Source organism: Ornithodoros turicata, chromosome 1, assembly GCF_037126465.1.
Source record: "Ornithodoros turicata isolate Travis chromosome 1, ASM3712646v1, whole genome shotgun sequence".
Taxonomy (NCBI): Eukaryota; Metazoa; Arthropoda; class Arachnida; order Ixodida; family Argasidae; genus Ornithodoros; species Ornithodoros turicata.
The window spans coordinates 102,300,073-102,310,905 of NC_088201.1; the positions used below are offsets into that span (position 1 = coordinate 102,300,073).

The 10,833-nt window shown below is 50.7% G+C and overlaps 1 protein-coding gene across 1 annotated transcript; it reads right to left on the reverse strand.

Annotated features, from left to right (window-relative positions):
- Window positions 1–413: 413 nt before the first annotated feature.
- On the reverse strand, window positions 414–1,823 carry LOC135380676 (uncharacterized). The gene has a single exon (XM_064612512.1). It carries the CDS (start codon window positions 1,821–1,823, stop codon window positions 414–416), a length of 1,410 nt encoding a protein of 469 aa, XP_064468582.1.
- Window positions 1,824–10,833: the final 9,010 nt, after the last annotated feature.

Sequence of the window (10,833 nt, forward strand, 5' to 3'; positions counted from 1 at the left end):
AAGACCTAAGAGATCTATGTTAAAATCGCCTAACAGGATGACGTTAAGTTTATCCTCGTTACATCTATGCAGTATGGAGTTGAGCTCGCTCGGAAAATCTAACAGAGTAGAATTAGGGGATCTATATAAAACCCCTAAAATAAGTGGTCGACCTACAAAGGTGGAGAGGGATTTCGGTCAAGCCGGTGTCTCAATAAACAACGATTCTGTTGAGTCAGAGGAAGGACTGCAACGGAAGGCTCTTTATTGACGGCTGGGTGCCAACTGAACTGGATCAGGGTGGCCGAGTAGAATGGCCAAAGGCTGGCACGTAACACGAGGGCGTGCAAAACTCGCCGTGCCTGCGCACGGCGCACGCCATCTGTGTCGTCTGCTACAGGGCCATCGCGCTGGAGAGAGCCCAGGCTGTCCGGCTATGAGACATGCTTAGAGCGGCCGAGTGCAGAGGAGTGGCTGTTATGAGCGATCGACGACGAGGAACCCGGCGCAAAGGAGGCGACAGTGACGGGGTTTTCAAGATACGCCGGTTTCAGTCGGTCGACTAAGACGGTATCCTCTTTCCCGTTTACCAAAACGCGGTAGGTTTTGTCGTTCCTGGCGAGGACAGGGTGCGGTCCGGAGTAAGGCGGAGAGAGAGACTTGCGCACCGAGTCTGTCCGCAGGAACACATGGGTTACTGTAGGCAGGTCTTGGGGGATGTTGGGGCTATGGTGGGATACAGCTCTCGACGGGGATGCTCGCATAATGTTGAAAGAGCGATGAAGGCGCTGAAGGAGGGCCGAAGGTGAGATGTCGGGTTTCGACGGGCAAAAGAACTCTGCGGGGAGGCGGAGCGAACAGCCGTAGACGAGGCCGGCGCAACTGCATCCGAGGTCCGGCTTAAGGGCGGCACGAATACCCAAGAGTACGAGAGGGAGATGGGAGACCCAGCGATCTCTGTCTTCGTGGGCGATGAGCGCGGCTTTGAGGTGGCGATGTAAACGTTCCACCATGCCATTAGACGCCGGATGATAGGATGTTGTGCGCGGCCTGGTGGTGCCGAGGAGGGTAGCGAAAGCGATGAAGAGCTGGCTTTGGAACTGCCGCCCCCGGTCAGTTGTGATTTGGGAGGGTACGCCAAAACGCGATATCCACATAGATAAGAAGGTGGCGGCGACAGTTTCGGCTGACATGTCTGGCATGGGGAACGCCCGTGGCCATCGAGTGTAACGGTCCACGGCGGTGAGGAGATAGCGATTGCCGGAGACGGGGGCAGCGGACCCACTATGTCCAGGTGGACCATGTCGAAGCGGGCGTCGGGGTGAGCGAAACGTCCTAGTGGGGTCACAGTGTGGCGGTGAGTTTTCGATCGCTGACAGCGCAGGCTGGCACGTGCCCAGGTTCGCACCTCGTTGTTTAACGAAGGCCACACATAGCGGTCTGCTACGAGACGCGCGGATGTCAGGATGGGAAAGGTTATGCAGCGCAGCAAAGAGTGACCGTCGGAGGGGGGCGGGGACGAAGGGTCTTGGCCGGGGCGTGGTGGTGTCGCAGCAAGTGGTGCGGGAAGAACCGCGTACAGGTAAATCCAACAGCTTCAGCGAGGAGCTCGGGCGGAGGCGCAAAAGGCGAAGCTCCTTGTCGTGGGCTTGGGCTTCGGCTATGACGTCAGGCGACGTGGGGTCAGTGACGGTTGGAATGGAGGAAATGTGACTGAGGGCGTCGGCAGGACCGTTGCGGCACCCCCTAACGTACTGGATGTCGGTCGAAAATTCAGCCAAGAATGCTAGGTGGCGAATCTCTCTCGGAGAATACCGGCTGCTGGCGGACTGGAAGGCGTGCATCCTGCTTGTGCAAGGGGCTTGTGGTCCGTCAGGATGGTAAATGCGTGACCTTCCAAAAAGTCGCGAAAGTGGCGGACGGCCAAGTACGCCGCGAGAAGTTCCCGTCCGAATGTGCTGTATTTGGTTTCGGGGGGATTCAGGCCTTTGGAGAAAAATGCGATAGGCTGCCAAGCGTCACTGATCCTCTACTGGAGAACTGCGCATACAGCGGTCCCCGATGCGTCAACCATGAGCACTGTGGGGGCGTCGTGCTTGGGGTGGTGCAGCATAGCACACTGTGCGAGGGCGGTCTTGATTCGCTGAAAGGCTGCGTCGACTTCAGGTGTCCAAGGAAGTGAGCTGGACGGTGACTTCGTGCACTTAAGGAGTTGTTCGAGTGGATGAAGGGTCTCGGCACAGCGCGGGATAAAACGCGTGTAGAAGTTAACGAGGCCCAAAAAGCGCCGCAGCTGATGGAGTGAGTGAGCCTGCGGAAACGTCGTAATTGCCTGGACCTTTTCTGGTAGCGGATAGATGCCTTCGGGTGTCACCTTGTGGCCAAGGAACTCTACCGTTTGCACCCCGAACTCGCACTTCTGAGAGTTGACAACTACTCCGTGGGCTTCGTGACGTTCGAACAGGACACGGAGGTGATGTTCATGCTCTTGAGGGGTGGCGCTGGCGACTAGCAGAAAAACAATATAGGCGAAGACGAATGGCAGGCCGCGCACGACGCAGTCGATGAACCGCTGGAATGTTTGAGCTGCATTGCGCAGGCCAAAAGGCATGCGCGGGAACTCAAACAGTCCAAACGGGGTGGTAATGGCGGTTTTCTTGACGTCGTCGGGGGCTACCGGAATTTGATGGTACGCCTTCATGAGATCGATCTTGCTAAAGATGGTGGCGCCTTGCAAGTTCACGGTAAAGTCCTGAAGGCGAGGCAGAGGGAATGGTGACTAAATTCAAAGCACAGTAATCGCCGCAAGGGCGCCAGTCGCCGGTTTTCTTAGGCACCATATGCAGTGCCGAAGACCAACTGCTTGAAGACGGACGAGCGACACCCATTTCAAGCATATGGTCGAATTCGGCACGTGCGATCTTCAATTTTTCTGGCGCCAGACGACGTGGCCTGCGAAGACGGGGGCGCCGGAGGTGTGGATGTGGTGGACTACATCATGGGCCACGGGCTTCGACCAATCCGGCGCTTGAGTTAGTGAAGGAAAATCCTTCAGCAGCGCAGCGAAGGGCGAGGATAAGGCACCGATCACCGTGCCAATGCTGATGGGCGTCTTCTCGGCATCAGAGGCGCGCACAGACAAGCTTGTTGATGTGTCCACCAGTCGCTTCCGTGCCATGTCCACGATTAGACGAAAATGCTGAGGAAAATCAGCGCCCAATATCGCGTGGTCGACGGCGGCGACTTGGAATAACCAAGCGAAATTTCGGCGCAGGCCTAAATTGAGAGTGGCGGACTGCTGCCGGAAGACACGGATCCCCGTGTTGTTCACAGCCGTGAGGTGAAAAATAGGCTTGCGTCGCTTATCTGCCGCGGAGGCTGGGAGGACGCTAACCTCGGCCCCCGTGTCGACCAGGAAGCGGGTACGAGAGGTCTGGTCGACGACGTAGTATAATCGGCTGCTGAACGGGACGGAGACAGCCGCAGCCGTTAGCGGCCTCCGGAAGACTTTCCCTCCCAGGTACAAGGCAGAATGCAGTGGCGGGCGTCTGCGCCGAAACGGCGATGGATTCCATTGTCGATATGGAAATAAGCATCCTGTTGCTTCTGCAACCAGGTTTCGGACAACGCAAAAAAGGACACTTTGCCACTGAGCGCATTAATAACTGAAATAAATTCATCGAAGTGTGCATTCAAGCTCCGAATATTTAAGTGCACAGAAAACGGGTACTTAGGGCATGCTTTACTCAGATATTGCAAAGAAAGTAAAGACATGGGCAAAACAGTACGTCAGGTACAGGAGATTCAAGAGACGGCCCGCGACACATCACAGCCCAGTGAGATCACCGGCACTTCTTATTCGCATCACCTCCGAGGAAGCATCACGTCGGATCAATACATGGCCGTTCCTCACCCAGACATATTGGTAATTCTTCTGCTTCGCTAGCGCTTTTGTTTGCCAAAGGAGTGACTTATTAAATGCAGTCAGGTTATCACACAGGAAAAGCGATTTAGGAAGGCAAGCTTATGCAACAAGCTTATGCCGGTGGGAGAATCATTTGTCTCTGATCTGTCTATCCCTAAAACGCACGATTATAGCTGGGGTAGCGTTGTTTTTAGCCGGAAGATGGTGCGCTGCTTCAATATCCGACCCTGTGGGTGGTTCCACCTGTAAACTCTGAGCGATCAGGCCGAGTATCTCAAAAATGTCCTCGTTAGGTGATGGAGGAACACCTCTATCTTCTAGGTTATTTCGCCTTGTATGCTGTTCAAGTTCATTAATCTGAATATTTATAGCCTTGATTTCATCATCCTTCTGGGAGACGGCATTTTTTAGGTCATTCGCGCATGTGGATAGTTCACTCAGCGATTTTGAGTTCACGCTCACACGGCTGGCGATTTCCTCGTGCTTGCTCGAGAGGGATTCCATTTTGGATTCGAGACTATCCAGTCCCTCCAGAACAGAAGACACTTTCTGCCCAACAGAACGAATCTCAAGGAGGATTGATGCGAGCATGGGGTCCTGTGCGTCGGTGCTACGAGTTCTAGTTTCGTGAGTTTTACACGTGATACATGTCCAAGTGTCACGTTCTTTAGAGGATAAGGTCTTCAACGAGTTTTTGGTCATGTCGGAGCATTCGCCGAGATGATACATATTTGAGCATTTCACACATTTCATGCCCTCTTTGTCAATATCTGTCATACAGGAAAACCAAATCTGCGATTCCATAGCCTAAGAATCGATATGAACAAATAGAGGTACACACACACTAAAAAACGCCAGTCTCGTGGGGAGATTGAAAAACAGAGCACAAAAGTCACTAATGCTCACCTAAATTAATAAGATAGCGTGAGCAGCAGGTACACCACGGGCACTCCCCACAAGACTGTGATGTGAAGAAGTTGGGCAGCGTCTTAAATACAGGCGACGAAGGACATGACGTAGTTTCGTGACTTGATGTAACTTCCAGAAGGGAGCGGTATCAACAGTACGGCAAGTGGCAGCGAGTCCTGTTGGTGGGCGGGCAGCTAATATGATAAGATAGCGTGAGCAGCAGGTACACCACGGGCACTCCCCACAAAACTGTGAGGTTTGAAGGTGATGCTCCGTTCGCGAAGAATCTCTCGAATTTTCCAGGCAGTGTACTCCCATCCATTGTCGGCACGAATCAGTTGTGGGAATCTCCCAAACTTGTTCTTCACCAATGCCAAATACTGTGAAAGTTTTGAAGAAACTTCGTCCTTGGATCTCAACAGGTACACAACTGTATATCTGGAGAAGTCATCAATAAATGTCACAAAGTACTTGTTCTTGCTTGGCGTGAGCACTCTCATAGATCCACAAACGTCAGTGTGAACCAGATCCAGAATGTCACCGGTCCGGGAGCTCTGTTTGGGAAACGACTTCCGCTTCATTTTGCCTTTGATGCAACTTGTGCATTTCTGTAGATGACCACAGCCTTCGATATGAATTCCTTCCGCTAAAGCATCCGTAAATAATCGTTTGATCGCCTCTGAGGTCCGGTGTCCCAAAGGATGGTGCCATACATGAATGCAGTTTCTGTGACTCGAAACTTGTGAGATATTGGCACCCTCTATACTTCTTATACCAAGGCGGTAGAGGTCACCTTGAATTCTTCCCACAGCAACAATTCCACCACGCCTGGTAATGATGCAGCGGTCGTCCTGAAATGTGACCACGTGCTTGAGCTCTGTCAGTCGCTTCACAGAGATAAGGTTTGTTTCTAATGCAGGTACGTCAATGACGTTTCTGACTACGATTTTCTTCACCGCCGAGCGAGATACTTGACAATAAAGGATTCCGTCTCCTATCCCTTCAGAGGTTACATGCTGCCCATTAGCGACGGTGACACGTTCTGCCCTATCTCTGTAATTATTCGTGAAGAAGTTGCGGTCATTGCACATGTGGCTAGTGTCTCCAAAGTCAATGCACCAATTAATTCTTCAGGGAACAATCACTTGACAAAAAAAAAAAAGCTATCTCAGTCGATAACGTTCGTTGCGGCGCTGCTGTCCTGGGGGCTTAATCGCTTCATCGTCGTTACGGTCGTTACAAGCTAACGAGTGGCGGGAAATTCAAAAAGGCGGGCGGGAAATTTAAAAAGGTGGGCACGTGACAAAACACGTGCACGCCGCTCTTCGCGCGATACGTGAAGGCCGTGGTACACGTCACGCGCAATGTGTCACGTGCCCACCTTTTTGAATTTCCCGCCATTCGTTAGCTTGTAACGACCGTAACGACGATGAAGCGATTAAGCCCCCTGACTCGTTGCCTCCCACGCTGTCTTTGAAGTTTACTTCTCTGTGCTTTCCACGCTGCACAATCTCGCTTGAAATGTCCAATCTTCTTGCAGAAGAAGCATTCCCGACCGTCCCCAGGATTCCTTGCAATGTCTTGACCTTGCGTCCGAAGCGCAGCTTCCGTGTCAGTAATAGCTGCTGTCATTTCCAGTTCCCTCTTGTACTCGTCAGCCAATTTTCCTTTCACATACTCCAATGTGAGGTCGTCATCAGGGCGAGTATCAAGAGCTGTAACAAGGACCTCATAACTATCCGGAAGTCACCTCAGAAGGAGAGCTGCCACTTGGGAGTCTGAAATGTCTTGCCCAATTCCTCTCACTCGTTCTACCAGTTCCAAAATGCGTCTGATATAGGCCTGCATATCCTCATCTTTGTCCAACTTCTATTGATAGAGCTTCCTGAGTAGGTAGAGCTTATTTGTGAGGTTAGCTCTCTCGTGGACTTTTTTCAGTTCTTCCCACATCTGCCTTGAAGATGTACAGTTACAAACATGAATAATTTGGTTGTCATCAATGCTGAGACAAATCGTACTCTGCACTTTACGATCTCCTGCAATGTACGCACGGGAGGGAGGACTCTCTGGGGTTGCATCCGAAACATACTTCCATGTCTCTTCACGGATGGGGACCATCTTCATTTTAAATTTCTATGCTTTGTAGTTGCCGTCTACCAACTCCGACACCACGAACTTACTTGAGTCTGCCAACTACCTTTCCTTCAGCACTCATTGTAGCCGAGACCTGGGCCCATAATCTGATGTAAGTGCTAGCAGGCCGGACCAGTGACAGGGAACCAGAGAACAAAGTTTATTCTGGTGTCCCGCGCAGAATGACAGTGGGACCGTGCTAGATGCACGTAAGTTATCGTATTCTCCATCTGCCAACAGTAGTATATTCGATGGCGGAAGTCAACGAACGTTCATCCGCGAACATATCGTAGACATGTTGGGACTCGTGGTGACCGGCACAACCAACATACGCCTCAGTACATTCGCAACTCCGTGTAACGACCAGCAAAGCCAGAACTTGAAGGTTGTCCAATTACGTTTGCGGAGTCAGTACAAATCCACGGAATATACCCTCGAGGCAATCATCATACCGTTTATTTGTCAACGCGTAGTCATGAGTCCTATCAACCACTCGTACGTTGAAAGCGTGAGCACCGAGGGCATGGAAATTGCTGATCGCCTTCGCTTTCCTTTTATTCCCGCAATAGAGGGCATCAGCCTGCTCGTTGGGGCAGACCAAATGTGGAAGCTCCTATGCGGGACCATTCGACGATGCGATGACCATTCAAGCCTGGTAGCAATCTCCACGGTATTGGGATGGACATTTCGGGGTCAGTCGTGCACCACGAGCGCCATTTCTAACGCTACAAACGTAATGGTATGGCGGGCTAGAATGAATGGTGTGCTGAGCGAAGGATGAAGTCGTGTCGGGACGACGGGCCTGCCGACAGGTGGCTATCACGGGCTGCTTGCGCTGTCGTTTCCGGCGCCCTCTCCCTCACATGATAGGGTATGCGAACAGCATCTGAGCGCGCTCCGTAGTGCAGCGCATGAGAAAAATAGATGGAATCTACCGAAAATACAAAATAAATAAAAGCGAAGCGTGCGCGTGCTCATAGCTGTCTTATACGCACGTGCTGTCGGTCTCGGCAGCTGCAACAAATGCACTCTGGAAGACAAATCGTGTTTCCTTCAACATGTATATGGCAAACATAAACAGAAACGTTAATGTGCGAACATCATTTGCGCGACTAGTGAAGCACACAAATAGAAACCGTAGACTGCCGCACGGCTTTTTACACATAAAAAATTATGCAGCGTATCAATTAAGTGAGTTAGTATCGATGTGTACTGTGATGGGCGGTCTTGCACTTGCAGCTGAGGCAAAGGTGCCATGGCGTAGCCACGGGGAGGGGGGCTAGGGGGGGGTCCTACCTGCCACTGACTGACCCACGCAAATCGTGCAAATCCGAGGCGAAAATAATATATGGGGGGGGGGACCACTGTGACGATCGCGAATGTTCTTACAGTTCATCGCGTCTATCTAAGCGGCACACTTGAATGGTTTCCAAAGTATGAGCTTTTCAAAATCCTTCCAATCTCGTGACACCACCTCATTGGACATCACAGTATAATCGTATTGTGAATGTCCAAATAAATTGTTTTCATTTTTTTTTTTTTTCAACCGCATGCTGCGGTGTGCACAAGTATTGTGTGTTGTCGCACCCAGGATCAGCGGGGAGGAGGGAATGGGGCGGGTTTTCGTATAGAGCCCCCCTTTACCTTGGAGGTCTGGCTACGCCACTGAAAGGTGCGTATCCCAAATAAAAAGTTATCATGAGGCATATTGTTGCCTGTTTCGAACACAGTTTTGGTAGAGCATATTGGTGGATGACGAAGCAAACGCGAGCTGTCAAACTACTGGGTAATGAAATGTGTCCCATGCAGTACATCTCAAAGCGTGAGTCGTGACGTTGCCCACATACGTGAGGCCGACAACGGCAAGCCCTATCACCACCCACCACCACCACCACATCTCAAAGCGTACGAAAGGAAACGGTTCGGTAATGGTGAGCATGAGCTTGACGAACTCTTGCTTCGGGGGATGCGAGGCTTGTACAGCGTGAGGCCGTTAAGGTCGCTTCGGATCTGAACGGCTAGGTTCACCCACATTTTATCACACAGGCTCGGATGTGTATGCGCAAGCGTGACCCTCGGCATAGCTTTGAGTGCAGAAGCCCCACAGTCGCAAAGCACAGTTTTCATGTGCTCCCACAGGACCTTCGGAGCCGTGCAAGAGCAAAAGCACAACTTAGCGCGCATAACGTTTGCATCTCAAACGCTGTACATTACGCGCGCCGTAGTAGTTTTCGCAGTAATCGACCTTTGAGGTGGGTTGGGAGCAGACCTGTACACGTTACCGAAAAAAAAGGAACTAAATACCGTTACTCGTTACTATGAAAAAAAGGAAGTAAATACGTTACCCGTTACCAAAGTAACAAAAGGAACGCGTTCCCGTTACTCGATAGTAACGAGTTACTTTTACGTTACCACGCTATTACAGAGCCGCGACCATGGCTAAATTGGCAGGTGCTTCATTTGGTCCGACAATTCCATGGAATTCGCTTTGAAGAATAGTTGGTGCTCGAAATGGGCATCGGTCATTTTTGGTGCGTTTGCTCGAGAGGGCACCTGTGGCAAGACTGAAAAATTGCTGTGGAAAGGCATGGTTGCATCAAATACAGCCACCTTTGTTTGATGCATGTGTTGGATGCGCCTAATTAGTAGCGAGTCCGACTTTCCTTCGTTCTTGTTTTTTTTTTTTTTGTTCTGTGAATTCAAGGTCAACAGCTGCTTTTATTCCCGTATTTTGGCATCACTGTTAGGAGGCTGCACGACGTCAGCGCGATATTGTGCGTTTACGTAAACTGATAAATGCTACACCAACGTCTACAAGCCGTTGTATAAACTGGCTCTTTGGATGGCTAACCTTTCCTTCCTTTTACTAAACATAACCGCCCACTCCCCAACCCCCCGTTGTAAACCATCAAAGCAGCCAAGGTTCTCGGGCTACCTCCTCACAACCCGACATTGGCTCCACGAGGTATTTGATTCATTCGTGGAAAGCAGTGCCTTTAACGTATAATCCTCGGTACGGTAACTGCTACAGCTAACTAAAATATTGAAGACGCTTACCTGAGCACGATTCTCCAAATTCGAATGCGACGAGTGGGATGCACTCGGTCATTTTAGTTTGGAAAGGCAAAGAAGACACTAAAATACTACATTCCCATCACCTTTTGCCGCCTTCACCCTGAACGTCTCGTCCAACCCAGGCCACACTCACGTGATTATCATCTGTGCCATCGTATAATCCAACGAGTGATCCTCACTGGAGCCCACAAGCGTGGAGGTGGGAGCGAAAATACAGGGACTAAGGTTTCTTCCCGGGATACACGGCTAGGCCAATGACACGGGCGAGCTGCATATAATAAACCCGGGATTTCGTGGTCCACGTCGGGTGGACCCACTTTACAACAACACGGCGAATCAGCAGAGAATGACAATGCCATCCCAGAATCCATGTTTCAGCGAGCTTAGTTATTCTGTATATCCATTGGCAACTGCTGGGAGATAACACCCACACCCACAAACAAATCCAGTGTATTTTTCCAAGAATGCTTTCATGGTCAATGACACGACCGGGAAGTGTTGCGGCATTCGTCATGCCGGTCACCTTAGGACTCAACAAAAGAATGACTGCCGACCAGAGGCTCCCAGGAGCTGAACATCCAGGTCAGGTCACCTCGTGTTAGAAACGTACGAGATTTCGGGAATTTTCACATACTAACTGACCATGTCGTCCATGTTAAACCCGAGCGCGAACGAAGGAAAGGAACGAGTAACGTGAGTAACGAGTTACCGATTTTTATAACTGAACACGTTATTAGTTACAATTTTTAGAAAAGTAACTAGGTCGTTACTTCGTTACCGAGAAAAGTAACTGGGGTGTAAGTTCAGAATCA